The 21,529-nt window shown below is 41.4% G+C and overlaps 1 protein-coding gene across 8 annotated transcripts in view; it reads left to right on the plus strand.

Moving 5' to 3' along the window:
* The first annotated feature begins 661 nt into the window (after window positions 1–661).
* osbpl5 (oxysterol binding protein-like 5) overlaps window positions 662–21,529 on the plus strand; it is a 35,794-nt gene continuing 14,926 nt past the window's right edge. For 2 of the 8 annotated variants that reach the window (XM_072385506.1, XM_072385508.1), the window contains exons 1-3: window positions 663–831; window positions 8,327–8,388; window positions 20,581–20,736. In XM_072385506.1, coding sequence (XP_072241607.1) covers window positions 20,701–20,736 — 36 coding nt within the window. In that variant the 5' untranslated portion in view covers window positions 663–831; window positions 8,327–8,388; window positions 20,581–20,700. Of the gene's footprint in view, window positions 832–8,326; window positions 8,389–13,675; window positions 13,731–17,336; window positions 17,391–20,580; window positions 20,737–20,993; window positions 21,128–21,529 lie in introns of those variants that run through there. The other 6 variants (XM_072385500.1, XM_072385505.1, XM_072385501.1 and 3 more) reach the window with 5 other exon arrangements.

Consider the following 21,529-nt stretch of genomic DNA (forward strand, 5'->3'; position numbering starts at 1 on the left):
CCTACTTTACATGTTTGATTACAAACGGGTGTTAATGCTAACCAAATAATAACGTAGTAATAACGTAGCCAGTATGAACAATATATAAAATACTCAGAGGAGCTACACCTTAACAAGATACAGTTGTAAATTGCATCATGTGTTAATGTATATGTCATAGACATAGAATAAAATGTAATGTGTAACACTGATATTAACACAAAGTGTTACACTGATGTAACAACTTTGTGCTGCCTAAGAAGTACTTTACATCTGACATTTGCTGGCGATGTTTTTGTATTTTACTTCAGTGGAGTGTGAAGTGCTAAATTTCATTATAAATGTGGGGTTTTTTAGGCCATTATACATATCATGTGGCTCACTGGATAAATAAAAACATGTACTTGAAGTTTTCTTTTACTGGTACAAATTTTGAATGCCTTTTTTAAAAAAGTTTCTGACACTGTGAATACAAAAAATTAAAATAATAACTTGTTTAACAATTTCACAGTGCAAAAGGCCCCAGATGCACATTATGTGAGAATTAAAATGAGTCTTTGGTATAAAGAGCAACGTAACCACTCGATAGTCTGTACGGAGCGGTGCAGCATGTGTAGTGCGCCTTTGTGGCCACAGGTGTCGCCAGAGCTCCCTGCGCGGCAGCAGCCACATGAACCGCAGCAGGAGGATCCAGTCTATTCCGCTCTCTCCATGTTGAAACGGAGCAACTTCTCCTCCGACAGACCCCGACCGTTCCCCACAACCCAGCTGTCTCCCCTCTGTACCCTGCTATGACACAGAACTGGGAAGGGAGCTGGGAAACTTTACGAGCGCTGCTCTGATCGACAAAGAGTAAGTTTACGTTTTCGGCAACACAACGAGGAGGACAACTTGCTATTTTTTAGTTACTTCTATCTATCCAACTAACATATGTTTTATATGCTAACTTATGCTAGCTAGCGGTGCTCCCATAGCCGTTACAGGGAATGAGGGTTTGACGGTATTTTTAGGCATGCTAGAGTCGCTATATTTGGAGGAATTTGGTCTGTGGTGATTGTAACGTCATCTGTGTGTGTTTGCTTTGCCATCTCCTTGGGTAGTTGCTAGCGTTACTAGCTTGCTACCCTAAGTAAGCCTTCATCCCCACGTTAGCGGAGCCCCGGGCGGCTGTAGTTTCGCTGTCACCCGTTTGCATAGCAACCATGAGGCAACCCGATTCCCACGGTGGTTGTGACAAACAAGGGCAAGTACCTGTGTTTGATCCTCTCGTATGTGTGTGATGTACCTTCCTGCTGCCATCCTCCGTGAAGTGTAATAAACCGAACGGGCAAACGCGATCAAGCTAAGCGCGATAACGTTACACGCGACAACAGAGAGAGATCGTCGGAGAAATAAACATAGTTAATAATTTTACCTCCAAACAACCTCCATTAATTAGAGGAATCGAAACCCTCTGTGTGCGGTTATGGGGGCTTGCACGTTGCGACGCGTTGCAATGGCACGCACAGGGCAATGTTGATGGCTGAAATTAGGCTAATAGACATTGAAATATAGCATACATGCAGTTTGAGGCTGAATCATCCTCAGAAAGATGTCGCTCCTCTGTTATCAGTGTATTACCAAACCTGGGGTTTTTGTCTTGTGTTCACAGTTCAGTGCAACAGCTTTTATGAACTGGACATTTTGACATGGGTTAGAAATTAAATGTGGGAGTTGTAATTAGATACAGTCACATTGCAGATGTGTTACTAGCATACGTGAGTTTTATGGAACAACGGTATTAAAGAAATGCAGGGTATCTGAACTTATTCAGAAGCATAGCTTTTCTACCTGAAGGCACTTAGTTCAGTTTAAAACAAGAAAATGGAGCCCACGCCACAAATATAAGTCTAACTAACAATATATGAAGAGATCCATTTTAGTATTTAGAATATTGTATGGAATAGCATTCACTTTTTATGATTTATTTATTTATCTATTTCTTTTTTTTTAATCAAATCCTCAGCTTTAGCATTGTCCAGACAGCTGGGTATTTTTTAAGCCAATATATGGTCCTGTGATAAGGGAAATTGGTGTTTTAGGATCCTTTTATATCACTGGCATGATAATGTAATATCACAAGAACGCAATCACTGCCTTTAATGGAGAAACTAGTTTTTACTTAGAGATATTGAGACGTTGTAATCAAGTTGTAATTGCAGATATGTCTAATCTGGTACTTTGAAGACATGCTTCGTTGCTGCACCCAAGTCTTTTCATGGTTGAAAGCCTTGCTACTGTTCAAACAAGCACAGTATCAATGCTGGCAAGCACTATTTAGATCACGTTTAGATATCTTTGGATAAGTCAGTAATTTAGTTATCATCAGCCCCGACAGCTGAGTGTGGGTTGGGCTACACTTGTGGTTCGAAGTCTTTGATCAGATTGTGAGTAAATACGAAGGTTTGTAGTACCGCTTCCCTTTATCTGTCTGCACATTTAAGATGGAGGAGCTCATCATCTTTAATTGTCTGGTATTATGTTGAGTTGGGCTTAGAATAACACTCAAGTACACTTAAGTTGATGGTGAGATCCACTGAAATTCGTCACTCAAAATACAGGAAAAGACAGGGTAGGAACAGGGGAAATGAATCCCAGTGTGTGAGATGTTAAGTGATACCTGGAAATGGCAGCAGAGCGAGAAAAGATGGCTTCCTTTTGTTCCACACTTTCTCTTTCCCTTTTCTCAAAACTCTGCACATTCTTTGCTTGGGCTTTTGCTTCAGGCTCTCTGTCGTTAGTCTGAACTTCTGTTTGACTCCATCTTTCCACAGATGCACACAAATACCCACTATTGGGATTCTCTCTGAGGCTTGGATCAGACAAAGATCGAGCCAGTATTGATTGACTGCAAAAGGTCGGACCTTACGCAGTGTCAATAGCAGTGATGGTAACATAGAAAGCATTCGAAGGTCATAAATATTGCATGGCCATTGGAACTGGGTCATTAAATCGTGAACAGACACTACTCTCACTTGCATATCAGACTTTTCACAAGTCTGTGCTGCCCTAAATAGAACCTGTTTGACACTCTTCTTTCAGAGTGACTCTTGATATTTTATTACTAAGCCAATAAACATCTATTACACTTTGCAGTTTAGTTTGGACAATAAGGGGAGATTTCATGCACTGGTCTGTAAGCACCTGATGTCTGGTCATGTCATGTGACGGTCTGCCTTCCCCTAATCAGGTGGGGATATATAATGGTGTTGGGCCTTAAGCCTATCAAGTAGAACTATGGCTTTGCTCTACTGTGAATGACAAATAGGGAGAGAGTGGTAGTGAATGAAGGAAAAACAAAGGGGTGGAGGGGATGTGAGGAGCTGATTGAGTCACTTTCTGTGGGTGGCTGTTGGTGCTGAGTTTTTATCGCTGGTTTTTCAAGCAGGAAGACAGAACAACAGATGCCATAACTTTTCATGCTGAGCTGCGAGGGATACTTAGGAAATGCCATATTCAACCACAGACTGTTGATTTTGATGTTACTGGAGAGGTCACCTAAGGTAGTCGTGGTTGTGTAGGTGTTTAAGATGATAACTGTGTTGCTATGGACCATTTGTGCATCTCACCCCTCCTCCGCCTCATTCATTTTCAATCCATTTATCAATATCGACAAATGAATGCAGGCAAGGCATCACAGAAATGACCGGCTGGTTACTATTAAAAAAAATAACATTTCTGGCTGTTTGTCTTTAAGAAAACACGAAAATGCTGTAGTAAATAATGATGTCATTTTTTTTTAAAAACATACCCTTAAGCTACTGATTTGAATGTCAATCTTCTTTGCTACTCCGGGGTTAATAAGTCTCAGCGCCTCTCCCGGTCCCCTGAGATAGAAACACTTTCCCCAACATCTAGTGGGGAAATCTAGGCTAATATCGTTCCTCACTGAATCTGTCTCTCTTCCCCAGGAGAGCTGAAGCACTTTTAGCAGCCTCTATTGTGCCAAGATTCCCATCCCCTGCAGATTTTTGTTCAAAGTTACTTTTACAGCTGCAAGATGGACCTTTATGGCCCCAAATCAGTCCATTTGTTGCAGAAATAGCATCTTTTCGTGCAGAGAAAAATCCCTTTTAAGTGAACAGTATGTTTTCTAGATTTCACTGAAGCTCCATTTAGATTAGAAAATGTCCAAATTGATCTCATGCATTTGTTGAGAATGTTTCAAGCTTTTAGCCGAACGCACACTGGGATTACAACACCTTCTGATATCACTAGTCTTTTGTGTTTTTACCACATTGTTCTGTGGAAATTCCCCCTTTATTGTGATGAAATCAGACAAAGAAAAAAGTGGTTCTTTAAAACATCTGACATGTTTTTGTGGTTGAGTTGCAACCCTTTAAAAATTCAAACAGGATTTTTCTGTCATGAGATCTTGAACTTGGGTCACTGGTGACAGCAGGTAATGGTTGAAAGGGAGCTGGATGTATTTTGAAGCTAACTTTTCAGCAGGATGAAACTAAAAAATGTTCAATTTCCATGGCAGCTTCACATCTTGTGATGTTACCTGAAACATTATATTTCAATGTCATTTTCCACCATTTGACAGGAGTTGACTGTCTGACTGATGGCACTGTCATGATATTAGTTTTATTAGATTGTATACAAGCAAAAAACTGTTTAATTCTCCATCACAAACATTTGATAATCATTACATTTGTTGACATATGCTCTATGGCCATGCCAGGCACAGACACTTTATTTACACTGGATCTATGTGAGAACACAGAAGTGCCACAACGAGTTGGGCTGCTTAGTGTTCCAGTTTTATTTTTCTATAGGTGGTTTTTGTCTTTCTGACTACATCCAACGCATGCACACGGATAAACGTAAGATTTGCAGCTAACCTCTGGACCCCTGGACTTTTACTATGCTCACAGGTAGCTGGTGTCTCTATACGGAGCAGGTTTAAAAGCATACATCCACCACTCCTCTTTTCACAGGCTGTTGTGAACGTTCTCTCTGTAGCTATCGCCTCTGTAATCAATATCCACCTCTCACACATCTTATGCTTGCTTTATGGAGTTGCTGCTTTTGTAAATAATGTGGCCTCACTCACCCAGTGTATTTACCTTGTGAAGACTGTACTAATACGTACTAGAAATGATTTAGCATTTGTGTAGACGGGATGCATTTATTCTAGTTTTATAACACAGTGCAGTGCAGTGATATTGAGTCTGAGAGTTGGTCCATACTCCCTGTGTTATTTCCATTTGTAATGTGTATATTTGTTTTTGTGATCAGCAGATTTGCTAATTGCTTGCAACATGGGACTGTTGCTCATACCTCGACACCATTTACTTCGATGTTGGCGCAGACATTTCGTCCAGTCCCTGAAAATGATCGGCCCTCTGCTCACCCCATGTCAAATCCGAGTAATCTGCAGTTTCAGGGGATAAGCCGCAGCATCTGTGTTGAGTTTGCAGCTGGACTGTTGTAAGACTTTGACATACTTTCTACACAGTGTGTTTTTTCATGAAAGAAGTGTCGCTGGGAGGCTTAATTACGTCATCAGCCCGCTAAAGCCCTCTTTAGACGGTCATGGTGGTGCTCCGTGCAGACTCAGATTAGCTGGAGTGTTTTTGGCATCTGGCTCCTGATGTTTTCAAGTCATGACATTTCATTTGCTGTTGACAAATGAGTCGATACCTTTTTAATGTAATATGCAGCTTTGTTGCTTTTGGAAATGAACAATCCCCACATAACAGGATAGTATTAATGACGCTGTAGACTCTGTATTTACCCAGTAAAGTAGTCAGGTGGAGGGGAAGTGACATGGATATGTTCCACTCAACGGAAACTTGTGACTCCCTGCTATAGCTGTCCATGCCAAGCAGCTCCAAGGAAGCAAGCATCGCTGTAACCTTACAGAAAGGTCTTGGGTTTCAGAAGCTGCGTGGTTTCCGTGACATGGGATCATCATCTGACCTCATAATGTGATAGGCCACCAATAATAGGTATATGGGCTATCTAACATGAGCAGTGCGTTTATAAGAGGTGACTTCCAGGCTGTGATGATGGACAGTATCAATTTTATGGGTCACAATGGTTTTCAACGGTGTACCGAAAGCACAGAGGGGAAACTGATCTAGATCTTCTTGGCCCACCTTTATATGTAAAGTACAAAGATATAAAGTATCTTCTTAAAAGTGTCAGATAGTTCCTTTCACGCCAAATAAAGAAGCTTTTCATCTGCACTACTGAGTAGATTTTTCTGCTGGTTTCAACATCGAGCTTCATTTAGTGATTGATCAGTGTCCTGTTCCACTCATGCCATTAATTTCCACAGCAGCATAACTAGCACAGCTGTCTATTGTTTATTTTCTGCTTCAATAACCCTTGTGTGAATAGGGACATGGAAAGTGATTGCGTCCCTTCTGAGTCATGTTTGACCTGGATGTCCTGCATGCAGATATATTTCAAGGCCCCATACCAAATTTTTGTTGGTTTACCTTCTTTACCTCACACAGATTGACCCGCTAAAGTTGATGGGTTGCCAGTGTTGGTGCTTTTGGACCAAACAGATATCAGTTAAAATGCCAAATAGTTGCTGTTTAGCAGTTTGTAACCATTAATTCTCATGTGGGGCATCTGCCATCTTTCAGTTTATTGTTCACAGCACTGTCATTTTTTTTAATTGTGCCAGAGGATCGACTATAAATCACTGGAGAGGCTCTGGCTTGGACCCCCTCCTATGAGTCAGTCTTGGCTCTTTGCTGTGAGAGTTGGCAAACCGACAATGCTCTTATGCAAATGTTGCTTAGTTGTATTCTTGGAGAGAAACAAGCAGAATGCTGGTTATACAATATGCATGGGGCACAGTAACTCGGCAGTCCATAACCATATGGCCTTTAATTTGCAGCGCTAGTGTGGCTAACTGTCGTCTTTCCTGAATTATATGTGAATTAGTTCTATTAATATGCTATGAGTAGAAAGCAGGAGTAATTGGGGAAATCACACAACATTATTTCTGTGTGGCATGAAGTTTACTAGTCAGTCGGCCCCAATAACAGATGCATAAACATCTGGTCAGAGGGAGGAAATGTGGGACAGCCAGAGGAGTGTAACGCTGGCGTCCTTCCATCCGAACCCTGTTACGTTCTGGGTCAGTGTTTTATCCAGTTTGAACTCTTTTTTTTTTTAATGATTCTTCTGCTGCACAAAATGAAAACCAACAAATTGTTGCCATCTTCCATCTTCCCAGCATCTCTCTGTTCTAATTCACTGTGTGCTGGTCTCATCCCCCCTGCTCTACCAGCCCTCTTTTTTCCCCTTAGCGCTGTCAGCTCTTTGATTCCTTTTCAGTTCACTACTTATTTAGGTTAGACATGCTCAAGTATCATTGCTTCCTCCTTTTCTTAGCAGTAGGATGTGAGGCACAGATTTTGCCACAGCTGCCCAACCCATTTTACACGTGTTGGTTTTCCAGTAAATTATTACCGAAGGTGTTATCGTCAGAGATCCATGCACAGACTGATAAAGTAGGAATTTGTGATTTCTTTGTGAGGTTTTTCTTCCTGTGATGCAACGGATGACTGATGTCATTACAAAGTGTAAGCCTTGTATTCTGAGTAATTCTGCAGATTTCCTCTTCATAAACTCGTCTTTTTAGTACTTTTTTAAATACGTTTTGCAACAATTTAACTGAGACAAACTGAGCACTTGTTGTCCATATTTGGTTTATCTTTCATCCCAGCTGTTTGAGAACGCATTGTTCTTTCCACAAGAATGATTATAAGGCCTTTCGAGGGGAAAACAAAGATAAAACCAAACACAGCTGGTGGCGAACTCAATATTTTTAGCTGTTAAAAACACAAAATGTGGCGTAACAGGTCCAACCTTTTAGAGGGAGATTGCTTCAAACTGACATTGCACTGACTGTCCGATTCCTGCTATAAAGAGTAGTAATTATCCATGAGTATGATGGCGTGAGTTGACTGTATGTGTTTTAGTTTTGGTGAAGTGTGTCTCTGTTCTGGTGATAAACATACTGAGCAAGCATTAGGATGCTAGCATTTTACCCTTTTAATTATCTTATTTGGGAGGGGTGGGATTTCGTTCACAGCGGTCCGCTCATATAGCTATTTTGGGTGAGGTGTGGGCATGTAGCTGACTTGTGGTGGTTTGTGTGTGCAGGTGAAAAACTGTAAGATGTTAGCAGTTCCCTTAGGTCTCGGATTGAATGGGGTGGGGCTTTAGCACAGTGGTGTGACCAGGAGGAGCATGGGAAGGAGCAGCGAACGCTGGGGTTGAGGCACTTTTGTGTGAGTTGGAGTGAAACCTTATTCTAACTTTTGTATGTCTGCAGGTGAGACAGGCTGCTCCAGCAAAGGCTTCTGGATGCTGTGTCTCCTGCTGTTGAGGTGAAAGGTAAGCTGAGCCCATAGACCTGGTGGCTCACTTTTTTCTTTAGTATATGAATAATGCTGGTGCTCATTTTAAGTGCTTTAGCTTCATTTTAACAAATGGTGTGCATGTGCCGTATACATGTTAAAGTCCAAAGTCCCGACCTGTTGAATAGTAAAGGCTTTACTCGTCTAATTTGTGAACTCATTTTGTTCCAGACATCAGTCTGACACAGATGCAAGCACATTTTTACTCATTGTTGCCATGAGGGATATCTGCCTTTCTTAGCAGAACAGAAATTAGGGCATGTCTCTCAGGCTGGGAAGTGGACTTTTCTTACTTTTTCCATCTTTGTGACCACTTCGTTCCCATAGCGAGAACCTGTGGGTCAGAGTTGCACAGAAAGTGCTTTCTTTGTATGAAGAGAGATGGTTTGACAGAACTGACATCATCAGCTTGAAAGGGTGTGTCAGATTAAATGGGTTTAGTAGGGAGTGGATGTTTGGAGTTTCACAGTCGGCTTCTGAAGGATACTATAAAAGATCCTCAAAGCCCTGTAGTCAGCCTGAGCACTTGTTGATCTTTGATACAGAAGTAGGGATATAATAATAAGTTACTGTTTCTTTTTTCAGCCTCCATAACACACTGTGTATTTGCTCTCTCCTGGAAGGATAAGGGTGCCAGTGTCTTTATGTAGGTTAGCTGTGTGAGCTTTACGAGAGGCGTCCAGCTGTTTGACACATCTGTCCAGCAGGCATTAAGTTTTTTATTATGAGCAAGCTTTAACTTATGAGTGTAGGTGGTCCTCTCTCTGCAGAACAGTATATTTTGGTGTGATAGTGACCATACAGTAATCCTACGCTTTCTGCTTTTAGCTTTCTGACATAGTGTTGTCAGTTGAATTTTTACCTTCAGATGTCTGCAGAATAAAATGTGGCAGAAGTCAAGAAAGTCTAAACACGCCCGTCTACTTTTGTTAGAACGTGTTTAGGTTCAGCCGCGGCCAAGCTACTTATCTTACGTTGTCACGAGTGACGGACACATGGGGGGGGGGGTGTGTGTGTGTTACTTTGACATGTAAACTTGGAAGATCTGCTGAGCTACAGCTACTCTTGGTTTGTGAGCAGTATGAAGACATTAAATTTAACTGTAAATGACTTAATAAATAACCTGACAAAACTCCCCGACCTGTACTGACATCTCACAGCCAGGTTACTGCCGCACATATTGAGACTTATTTTATTTAATGCAGTATTACGATAGTGGTTATAAAACTGAGGTTTAACTTTCTTTCTGGTGACTATCTCCCTTATCTGCTCTCCATTACCTCAGTAAGATTGACTGTGGTATTGAGCACGCTTTACTGCACTGTATGTTCATGTTTCGTTCTTGATCTTTTGCATCACGCTGGCATTGTTTATTTCAGTCACTCAAGTACTTTGAGGCCGAGACAAATATCCAAAATTGTCATAATCCCAATTCGTGCTTTATCTCTAAGATAGAGTGTGAAATTAACGGTGAGATACCAAATGGCAGTTTATGTTTATTTAAAGCATCTGGGGGACTGAAAACTACAATGACTGAACGACAGGACAGGGTACCCTACACTGCAAAAGATAATTACATTTTTAGCTGGTCTGTAACCTTCTGGAAAGAGAAATTGTGGAATGAATAGAAATATTGCAACTGTTGATAGCACAGCTTCTCTTCCCTCCATGATTGGTCCAAGCTTCAAAGCCTGCTTGATCAATACCTGATGGAGCAAAGTATGATGTGGCTCATTTGTGATTTAATGAAAAGAATTGCGTGGCTAAATGAGTGTTTCTGTGTAAGTATAAGCCTATATTCTATCACTGAATCTTTGTCTGGAGCTAATTCGTTAAAGACTTTCAAAGACAAAACATTCATACCCTGATCTGAAAGAAAGGGTCACTCCAAATAACAAGATGAATTAACGGGTAATTACAAAAAACTGTAATTAGCATCTCTACTGGCCATTTCCATGCCCTGTTCACAGAAAATAGGCTGTTCAGCACTCCAGCATTTTGTTTGGCAAAGCAAGATTGAATGAAATATGAATAACAATCAGCAAGCTTGAGTTAGATCTGCTGAAAATGTCTTGAGTTCTCTGTGATGTTGCTGTGTTTGTGTGAACAACGAAGCCCTATGATCTCATTTATGCAATGGGGTATCTGGAGCAAAACTAACACACCACTATTTACATGCAGATCTTATGATGGTAGCAATCTAGAACTAAGTAGGAGAGAGTCTCGGGGAAATAGAAAGTTAACTGGCTGCGAGTGTGGATACCACCCATGAACAGATGGATAAAGAATAAGTTTGTATGAAGGGTAGGAAAATATTCCAAGAGAAATCAAAGTGGCAGCTTTATGTTAACTATTACCATTGATGATCTTTCATTGCACTCCAGTGTTCAGTGGACCTAATAGTCTATTATCACTTCTGTAAGAATAAGCTTGTGTTTCTGTAGGTGAAAAGAAAAAGTCCATCAATGTAAAGCTGATGGAGGAACATAAAGAGGGTGTGTGGTAGACAATAAAGGAAAGGGATGGACAGACATCTGTTACAGACTGGGAGAGACTTTTCCCCAAACATTTATACGACACACTTTTAGCTCTCTCCTTCCATCTGCTGTGACATTAGCTTAGCTTACCTGACTTTAGGGGAACTGTGCTTCACAACACCTTTTCCTTCTGTTTTTTTAGTTTTTATTGCAGTCGGTGTGAACAAAGTTGAGGTTCAGTTCCAGCAGCTTTCCACACATCAGCTGCCTCTGCTCCAGGCATAAACTCACACTAACTCACCCACAGCTGGTGCTATGAGTTCTTTTACAATCACATGCAGCATTTTGCTTTTTTATAGCCTGCTAAGTGAAGAGATAAGATGCCCCCTCCCCCATTGCAAAAGTTAGCCACTTGCTTCTCTGACAGGTGCCTTACTTACTGTTCTACTGGAAAAATAGTTTTTCTTTATTTGTGTGCTCCGGTGTAGCTTTGACAGATGCTGTTTGCTTTATTTCCATATCAGCCAAAGACAGGGGTCTCTGTGGTCTCCAATCACTGAGGTACAAACTCAGTATTGCTACTATTGTACTTTTATTTCTTTGTTTGTATGTTTATCTTGCTCTTGATGCCAGTGGCTGGTGGTTAGCAGATTTGCAGAATAAAATATAGTCTGTTAGCAAACAGTTTGGTGAGTGTCTGGTATTATTGTGTTGATTGATTTACAGCATTTTAGGGTGAATTTACTTGATTTTACACAACAAATTAAAATTGGTGGTGGATTCCTGTTGTTTGTGCCCTTCAACGCAGCACCGATGCGCCTTCATTGCACATTGTTGTCATGGTCTTAGGCACAGGGAGCCAAAGCTGAACCGAAGCTGATACTCATGTGATCTATATCGTTGCTTTTTCCATATTAATATCTTGAATGTTCAGATCTAGATACGATAACAATAATATATCGTTCAGCCCTACCTGTCACTACACATTGAGTTTATCGTTGTGTAGAACTGAACAAAGTGTGGAGATGGTCACAGAGCTTAAGTGCCTTGTGCCTGGAAGGGAGACTTTAATATCTGGGACTTTTCTCATCACGACCGAGCTGCCATAGAAGGTGCTCTTGGCAGCCGGCCCTACTGTCTTTGCCAGCGTCACTGCTAAAGAATGCTCCAGAAATATAGACATTATCTCCATCTTTCCAGCCACTTTCACCATCCTTGTGTGCACTAAAAGTGCCTGTGTAGGAGTGTGATAGTTCAGCCTCTGAGTCTGACTCATTTCAAAACTCGCTGGGAATCTGTGATCTTCTGCTCATTTTTTCCTCGAATACTTTCTATTGCATGTTCATTGACAAATTTCTCTGCCTTCAGGAAACCTTTTTGCTGAAGTATAATAACCCTGCAGTCTATCTGATAAATCACAAGTGGTGAGAGTATTTTTCTTTTCTTTTCATGTTCTGCTGCTACAAACAGAGAAATGATCGCGCTTCTCGTGGCAAACCCAAGGTTCACAGTAAAATGGCCAATTAGATTAAAAAGTTAAAAAATGTGGGCATTGGCACGCTTGGATATTACATTTCAAAGAGTCTTTCATCACCCTCTGCCCTCAATAAGGCTGTTTTTTTGCTTCGGCATTGTTAATTAAAGTAATTGATCCAACACCTTGTCATTAGTCAATTCTTGATTTATTTTTAGTTAAGACAGGCAGCCTCCCGTCTCTGCTGGAGGGCATCCTTCCAGCTCCTAACACCCCCTTTCTCTCCAGGAGACAGACAGAAGAGGCCTCACCAAACACTCTCCCCCGAGGAAAACACTTGGCTCAGCCAGGAACCTGTGCTGCCTTAATCACAAAGAAACTCATTTTCTGCTCCTTTATTCTCTCTTTCCCTGTGTTTGTAATGGACACAGCTTATTATAACTTTTCTGCCTCTAAGAGCTTTCAGCTCTCTTAAAAGGCCATGCAGTAATCTTAACAAGGCATTTAAATAGCTGCAACAACCTCAAGAGGAGCAAAAGAAATAATGTCATTTATATAGTTCTATTATATCATTCAAACTGCAATTGGACGAGTAAATTGGCTGGTGTCTTGCTCATTCATACTTGGAAATTGTCTGCTCGGGGGAATAGAAAAATAGGATTGTCATTTCAAGCTGAAGGAAAGCCTCTGCGTGACATTTGTTGATAGGATGAAGCTCTAAGGTGAGCGCTTCAAAACCGTTTCTATGTCTTATTAGCGCTGTGCACCGCACCATGAAGACTCATTCTTCTCCACCCTCTATGAAACCGTGCACATTTCTGTCATGCTACCTGATCGGATGTGTTGTCGTCTTGTTGCATCCTTAAACGGGCACACAATTGAAACTGGGCTGGGTCTTTTAAATACCTTGTAACTCATTAAGTAAATTGCTGCTGATCCCTTCTTCATCCCTGATACTCTTGGACAAAGGTGCTTTGCTAGAAAAGAGATTAGTTTTGTCTCCCAGTCAGGCCAATAGGTGAGAACTTTCAGACCGAACTGGATATTTACTTTATTTGTACCGATGGGACGAGTTTGTTTGACTGGACACGTCGAAGTGTTTAACAAGGAAAACATATTGGCAGCATTCATACACTTGGTGGTTTGCATCAGATTTCAGCCAAATTGCTGCCAAAGGAAGTTAGTTTTGACTTTTGAGATTGTAAACATTCAGTGGATGGGAGTCAAATTCTGTTCGGAGCATGTGGGATGGGTCAGGAGTTTTTTTTTTCTTTTTTTCTTACCCGGAGCAGTTTGATTGAGCGTGGATTGAAGAGAAAGGTTGCCAGCCACACCGACCTCACCAGATGGCTCAGCTGAGACTCGAGGGTAAATCTCAAATTACCAAACATGAGAGATATGCCACGCAGATCATTAGCTCCGATATTTCTAATCTACTTTCCTCTGTTTCTTAAGCTGCTCTGAGCTCTCAGTTTAAGTGTTTCCATTCATGCATTGGCTTCACAGTCCACTTCCTTTTGTTTTATAGCAGTTTTTATACAAATAATTCAAAGTGACTGAGCCCGTCTAACAGTCTGTTGTGTATACATGAATATATATGATACTGCTCATTAGAGCTGCACAATATGTTGAAAATGGATTATTTATCATTATTCTACAGCTACATTTGTGAAATGTTGCCTTCCTTTATACACCTGTGCCATATATTGACGTATTTGTTCAGTCATATCATCTTTCACGTGCAGCTCTATTGCGTATATCAATATTTTCCAAAATGAAAAGGAGACAAAAGAATTACAGAAATTTAACAGCATGCGTTTAAGAAAAGAACTCCTATGAAAAACACTGCTGTGGTCTTCGAGGAAGGTTTAAAGTATTTCCGTGGGCTGTAGGTCATGTATATATTTCATATCTTATTTCCTTTCATGTCATTCTATAGTTGGATCCTTTTCTTTCCTTTTGGGAGGTTGGAAAGGTGCTTCATGCCTGCAGCATCTCAGATGTATTACTGGCGTCCCCTGACACTGCAAACCCTTGGCAGGATACTCAGTGTGTATATTTGTACATGTGGGTTTATAAGTGCATGCGGACTTCTCTGTTGCTGCAGTTCATGTACACAATGGGGCCTTGTGTGCCACGATGGCATCAGCTCTCTCTGACAAGGCCTTTCTTAGGCTGGCTCACACACAGCAACCTCAAACCCTGAGCCCAGCATATGCACTGCTGCCTCGGCCTGTCTACCAGCTCACAGATGGCTGCAGTTTGTGTCTTGGGGCCTGCTCTATTAATCACATTTAGTACATTAAAGCAAAAAGGGAACACATGATTATTGCTATGTACTGTATGTTTCCAGTACAGTGCCCCATTATTCCTTTTTCTAAGCAGTGGTCCAGATGTTGCTGCTACAGTTTTCGGCTCATGTATGATAATGAATCCGAAGGGTTGGCACAGCTCACGTGGTCGTTTTGGAGGAAGACGATAAAAGGGCTTTTTAGTTTCCAAGGAAATTACACCGCAGTTTATTTATCACCAAGAAAGGAATTCGAAAGGAATTTGGAAGTGGTTGTTTGGGACGGTGTCTGTTTAATCAGATACATGCCCCGCTGCATCATAAAAAAACACATGCAAAGAGAGATGGTGCCTGTGGTGTGGTTGTGGTTTTCTAACTTCCCACTGTGGGCATGACATTTTGTTCAGCGTGATGATTTGTAGCAGGTACAAAAGTGGGTATGTGTGTGCGTAATGATCAGAGACTGAGACACTGAATACTAATAGTCGAGACTGTGGGGTAAGAAAGGCAGATACTTTATCCACAGAATTTATGTTTTACATTTGATGTCGCTGCAGAGCAGCCAATTTTCAGGTAGAGTTTTGTTCATCCCTACTTTTCAGTCTAACCCTCAAACAGACTCCGAGCTCCTTCCCACCTCTATATAAGACTTCTCTCACAAACAGGCCACGATTGCTTTGCTCTTTCGTTTTTCTGTTACAGAAGCCTCGCATAAAGTGTGTATCAAGGGAGGCTGCGTCTCCTGCTCGTCTAACCTGAAACACAAGTAACGGATGTGTGCTGGAGATCCCTTTATCTCTGAGAAATCTGCAGAATTTAATCATAGGAATAAAGATAAGATGTTCACATATAAAGTGTTGATACTGAAAGAGCATCAGGAAAAAGGCTGCTGGACAGAACAGGGTACAGATGTCGGTTTAAAGGATGTAAAGATGTTTCGCCATCTAGCAAATTCCTGACAGCAAAGGAGGTCTGCTGTTTTTAATAAGGTGAATGTTAGAGAAGTTTAACTGGAGGAAATGTTCTCCATGCCGACTTCCCCACAAGACAGAGAATAGAAAAAGTAAACCACACATCCTCCCACAGTGGTTACCAGAATTAAACCATGTCTTTTTTGCTTTTTTTGCTTTTTTAAGAACACTTTAAACAGCAGACCTCCTTCTGCCTTCTTTTCATACAGTCTCACACAGCAGCTGCAGTTGTCGATGCCTCGTTTGCTTCTGTTTAGTTGGACATTTATAGATTCAAACTCTTTTGTTTTATTTATAAGAGCGTCGGTGTACGACACGGGGTCGCTCTTTCTAAACGTAGCTCTTACCAACACATAGTTCACAAAGCAGTGACCATCATTTCACGTGTTATTTCCACAGTATTGAGACTCGTGTGAACATACTAAGATGAAATGGATTTTCTATTAGTTTTGTTTCAACAGCAAATGCCAGCACATGTGCTGGTACAGCAGCACTATTTATTTATGTTTTCTATCTTTTCTCATCTGCCACAGCATGCTGCTGTAATGTTCATTGTTGGTGCACACACTGCACTTTGGCAGCATCCCATTGGTGCTAATCTGGGTCATGTGGTCATCCATTATTCCTGTCATCACTGGAGACGAGGGGTTAACATGGTGGGGGACGTTAAAAGGGGCATAGATGAAAGGATGAGAGAGTGTCTGGACTTAATCTGTGCAATCATATTAAGAACAGTTGGCTTGATTCTGAGTGTCTGTGTTGCAAGGCTTTTACATACAAGCTGAGCACATCTAGTTCAGGGCTGGAGAGCTACTGTATTTGTCAAATATTGTCTATTTTAGAGTGTCTGCAGCATTGGGTGTTAGCTCTTATTATTGGACTCCTTATTTTTGGAATTGTTAAGACGATGTTTTTTTGTTTTACTCCCATCTCTCCCAGTTTCTTTTGGAAAAACAAAGACCCGTCTTGGCCAACATTGTTCCTCTTTGTGTACCTTTGGTGTTCTCTGTACATACCTAATGTCTGCGGGGAAAGACTCGAGCTGTTCAGCAAACATCTCCAGCTGATGGATACACAGAGAAACGGCGTCTGTATTTTCTCAGCTCGTTCTCGATGCTTTTCAGGCTAATGACAGACCTGAAGGTTGTGCCAAAACATAACCTTCAGCTTCACAGACAGTTATAGCAACTGTCTGTGAAAACATCCAGAAGCTGAATTTCTATGTAAAGCATTAGATTGTTGCTTCTCCACTTATAAGTAAAAATAAATAAATAAATAAACACTTTTTTTGTTGCTTCTCCATTTATAAGCAACTAATGGATTCAAATAAATAAATGAATAAACACATTTTTTTTTTCGTTCTACAGAAGCCATTTGCCAGAATCTGCAGAAAAAGTTCAGGTCGTGCTTCTTTTGGTTTAAAAATTGATGTAGAGCTGCTGTGAAATCAGCTCCCAGCTCATGTTCCTCACTGCTTCAGCGTTGCACGTTTTCTGCTCTTAATCAGCAAAGTGAACCCGACACTTTTTGGCCAGTTACAAAGAGACTGTTAGAAAATGTGTTTCTGCTGAAAGGAACGCGCGCAGCATTGTGCAGAGACTGAGATTTACTCGAGTCAGGTCAGTGGAGCTTATTAACAATGCGCAGGTTGGAACATGTCAGAGGTTGCCTTCCAACCCTGTCCCAGGTGGTGTAATGATTACTAAAAACAAACAGGCTCCATGTGACAGCAAGTCGAGTGTTTTCACCTCAACAAGGTGACTGTGGGTAAGGCACTTCTGTTGTTGTTGTTGCTGTTTTGCTTGGTTTTTCTGCCCTACTTTTTGTGTTAATGTTAACATATGGCACAGGAATGCGTTCTGAACCAGTCCGCGGCTGTTACTCTCGTATTAGTGTTATCATTTCATATCACAGGATAAATACTCGCCCAGCACCTGCATAGTTTGGCTTTGCTGGACTGAGATAACGTTAGACTTTACTCTATGTGCAGAGAGAGGTGAGCGTTGACTTTTAACATTGTTGTGTTTGTATTCATGAGACGGTCAGGCAAATTAAGAGCAAGTGAAATGCTGCTTGGATGGTCAGGGAGCAGCTTCCCCTTCATCACAGGTGAAACATGTCGGTGCAGCCAACACTGATCTGGTCCCGCTGATATATGATTGATTTGAACTTATTTTCCCCTCACACCTTCGATATTTTACAAACATTAACTTTTTGGCTAGAAGTAAAGATTGAACTTGTTGCTAAATGTTTTAAATAGATTTTTGGGATGTGATTGAGATGTATATGTCTTTATATTTTGCATAATTATACAGTTATAGATCGAATGCATGAGATGAAAAATTGCACAAAAAAGACACTTGCTGGTTAATAATTGTTAGAAACCCCTGCATCTTTCTGTCATCAGACAAGGAATGGGTTTGTCTCTCTATCTGTTATAGAGCTGATGTGATGGTGCTCATGACAACCGTGATATGTTAGTTAATTCTGGGAATCTTGTTGGTTGAGAATCCATTCAATGCACTTGTTCTTTTGCACATCATTTTGCAATGCATGGTCTCAGAAAAGAGACAAAACACAAACATTAAAGCATTGAAGTTATTTTATTGTTGGCATTTTTATTATTCCTAAGTTTTCTACAGATATTGCAGTATCATTAGTTACTGTGGACTCATTACGGTGTAATCTGTAACTGTGACTTTTCAGCATTCGCACACTGCTCGTGTTGTGTGTGGGAAAGGACCGGAGGTCTTCATTATTATATCGTGTAGCACGACTGTTATGGCACTTTTATGTGTACTACTCGATTCATCACTCCCTGCAGCGACTGTCTGAAAACTTGCAGGTTTTCGCTCCGCCCACCAAATTATGTCACATCCACACTTAACGCAGACAAACATTCACACACAACTTATTGAGCATGACGCTTTTCTTTCCTCTCACACACAAAGGTTCTCTCTTCACCTCTGAAATAGTACGATTGGAACTGAACTGCTTTGCATGCACTGCTTTTCCTCTCGTGTTGAGGTTGGCTGGCCGGAGAGGAGCGTTTTTAATGGCAATTGATCATGTGTGTTTGTAATCCTCCCTTCAGTCTGCAGCAGCAAGCCAGACACAGGAACACAATCGTGCATGCGTGTCCACACACTCATTTCTTTTCTTTCAACAAACACACCGATCACTGGCACGTCCTCCATATGTGCTTCACTGTTAGAACCCCATCTTGTGCGATTACATTACAAATGTAAGGATGCCACATTCATGCTCAGTGCTCATTTTCTCAGTTTTTTTCCCCACCTAATCCGGCTCTGCAGTTGTGTGAGTGAGCTGTGATTGGTTGATCCGGTCAGTCGGTTTGTGTCTCCACGTCTTGACCTGACTTCTGGCCTGTACTGTAAATGGTATTAATTCTGTGTGTGTGTGGCTTGGCAGCCCATTGTGCTTAATGTTGTGTTGTGTTAAAGCTTCAAGCTCTTTTCCATGCAGCATGCACCTCACAGAGGGTTCAGCGCTGCACTGCACATGCACATATACACTGCAGCAATAGAGCTATTTATAGAACTGCTCTGCAAGGACAAATGGGGCCATTTACATTTACATTTTCTTTCTTTTTTCTTTTTTACCATGATCATTTATTAGAGCCTCTTTAAAATTGGAAAAAAGCAAAGGGCTGGAGGGGGGGGGAGTAACGGGAAAGATTGCAGGACCAGAAATGAGAAGGTAGTCTGGATGTTGAAAGCATGAGTCACTGAGGCAGCATAGACAACAGAGGGAAGAAGGGAGTGGTGTGAGCTTTGTATTTTTTAATTTTGCACTCAAATGTACTTGTAGAGGGAGGGCACCCTTTAACGGTGAAAATTCCTACAGTCACTACTAGTTCCAGTGTTCACCATTTTCACAAACTGCCATTGTCTCAGTGCAGTCACCGTGGAATAATGTGGGAAGGTTACAAGATGAATCAGTCTTTGAAGACACTGAAATGAGTCTTATGTAAGACTCTGTTCTTGGATGTTGTAATTGAGGACTTGTAGGCGAGGCTGCTCAATAGGCTCGGAGTCAGAGGGTCTCATATACGACACGTGCACAAAGTGAATAGGACTATAATTGGTCTGAATGGAGCACAGCATGGTCATAGACAGAGCAGGTGGTAACAGCTCTGCTCCATTAACATCACTGTTTTAACATCAGCACTGATTTGCTATTATCAGCTCAGAGCATAATGATCTGACTGCGAGCAGCTGTGACTCCATGCAGTTGTTGATAGCGGCATACTAAGAATAGTTTTCTGATTGTCAATATTTAACGAGCTCAGTAGAGGAGAAAATAGACTTGCATACAGCAAGCACACCGGTTGTATGTGTGTGCTTGTTTTGGTGGCCAAAGATTATGAGTCATCCAGTTATTGCTGTAAATGAACAGCATAAAGCTGCAGAGCCACAGCCTGTGCACATCTGCATTAGCTGCATTTTGTCTGCTGATATGTGCGTCTCATTGGCAGAAGGGCTTTTTAAGGTTTAATAACAGAATGACTCAAAAAGTTGTTGGACAGTCGATCTCTGTGGACAGACTAGCTGAACTCAGCTGGAGCCTCCATCTGTCAAATAGTCTGACAGTGTGCAGTCTGAACTGGTTGTCACTGCCATGCACTGTGTTGTTATGTGGACAGACTGACATGTCCTTGTACAGTAGGGCTTTGTTAGTGTGGGAGAAGAGTGAAAGGGTGGAGGTTCAGACAGATAAATGAACACAGAGAAGTCTCATTAGGCTTAGAGCTCTGTTTGGAATATAGCAAGAAATAAAAAGAGTAAATTGGATTAAGAAGAAGAGGGTCCTCGGTGGCAGGAGAAATCGCTGGGATGATATGTAAATTCTTGCATTAGACGGACAAATACACGCAGCCACCTTACGGTCGAAATCACGTTTCCCTCTTTCTTCCTTTTGCACTTTCCCCCAACAGAGGACAAGCAAGTTGTCAGGATGAAGGAGGAGAATCTGTTTCATCGGAGGCTTTCTCTGTGCCACAGTGCCACCTCTCCACCCAAAATTGACCCCCGCACCCTCACCCGGAACCTGTCTTATGGAGGAGACAACGACCTCTATAACCTTACTCCAGGTAAGACACCAAAAAGTCAAAGCTGACAAACGGAGCGTGAATATGACAGGATGATGATATTTCATTGACTTTTGCTGGTGGATTTCTTGTCTGTTCAAATATTGCATTGCAGTGCTGTAATGTTCTTACTCCATACAAGTCAACAACCGTCTGCTGCTTTTTAGCTGTTTTGGCGGCTGCCGTGCTTTAACTGTCTGTCAGCAGGTTTATTCACCGAGCGCATTTGTATGTGACTGTGTGTTGTGGGTTCCCACCAGGCAGTGAAACAGACAGGAACGGTCTCTCCATGCTGAGTAATGAACTTAGTCCTGCCCAATCACCAGGCAGCAAGGTAAGAACACAGTTCCTGATTGGGCAGTTCTTCAACAGCTCACTATAAATGACACCATAGGTGAGCTAACACTGATTCCTCTTGAGATCGTTTCTTTTATTCTTATCGTTACCGTGTTAGCAAACTGAATTTTGTGCAAAATCTTAAATTGACAGAGCTTCTAAATATATCGAGGCTTTTAATGGAGGTCGTATGATTTCAGAGCATTTTTACAAAGATGTAATTAGACGTACAACAGTCTGAATTAGATAGCTCAGGTACTGCTTAATGATAAATTGGCACCAACAGAACAGGATTGAAAACATTTCCAAGGCCTGATAAAGAAGTCATCTTAAAGCTGCTTTTTATAATTCAAGGCCATGGTGGGAACTATGTCTTGGGATCACAAGCCTATTATGTAGCAACGCAGACCTATTTGGCCATGATGCTGCTTACTATTTATCAGTCTTAACAATCCGTCTT

This window comes from Leuresthes tenuis, unplaced genomic scaffold (assembly GCF_036924035.1).
Source record: "Leuresthes tenuis unplaced genomic scaffold, fLeuTen1.0.hap1 SCAF_5, whole genome shotgun sequence".
NCBI lineage: Eukaryota > Metazoa > Chordata > Actinopteri > Atheriniformes > Atherinopsidae > Leuresthes > Leuresthes tenuis.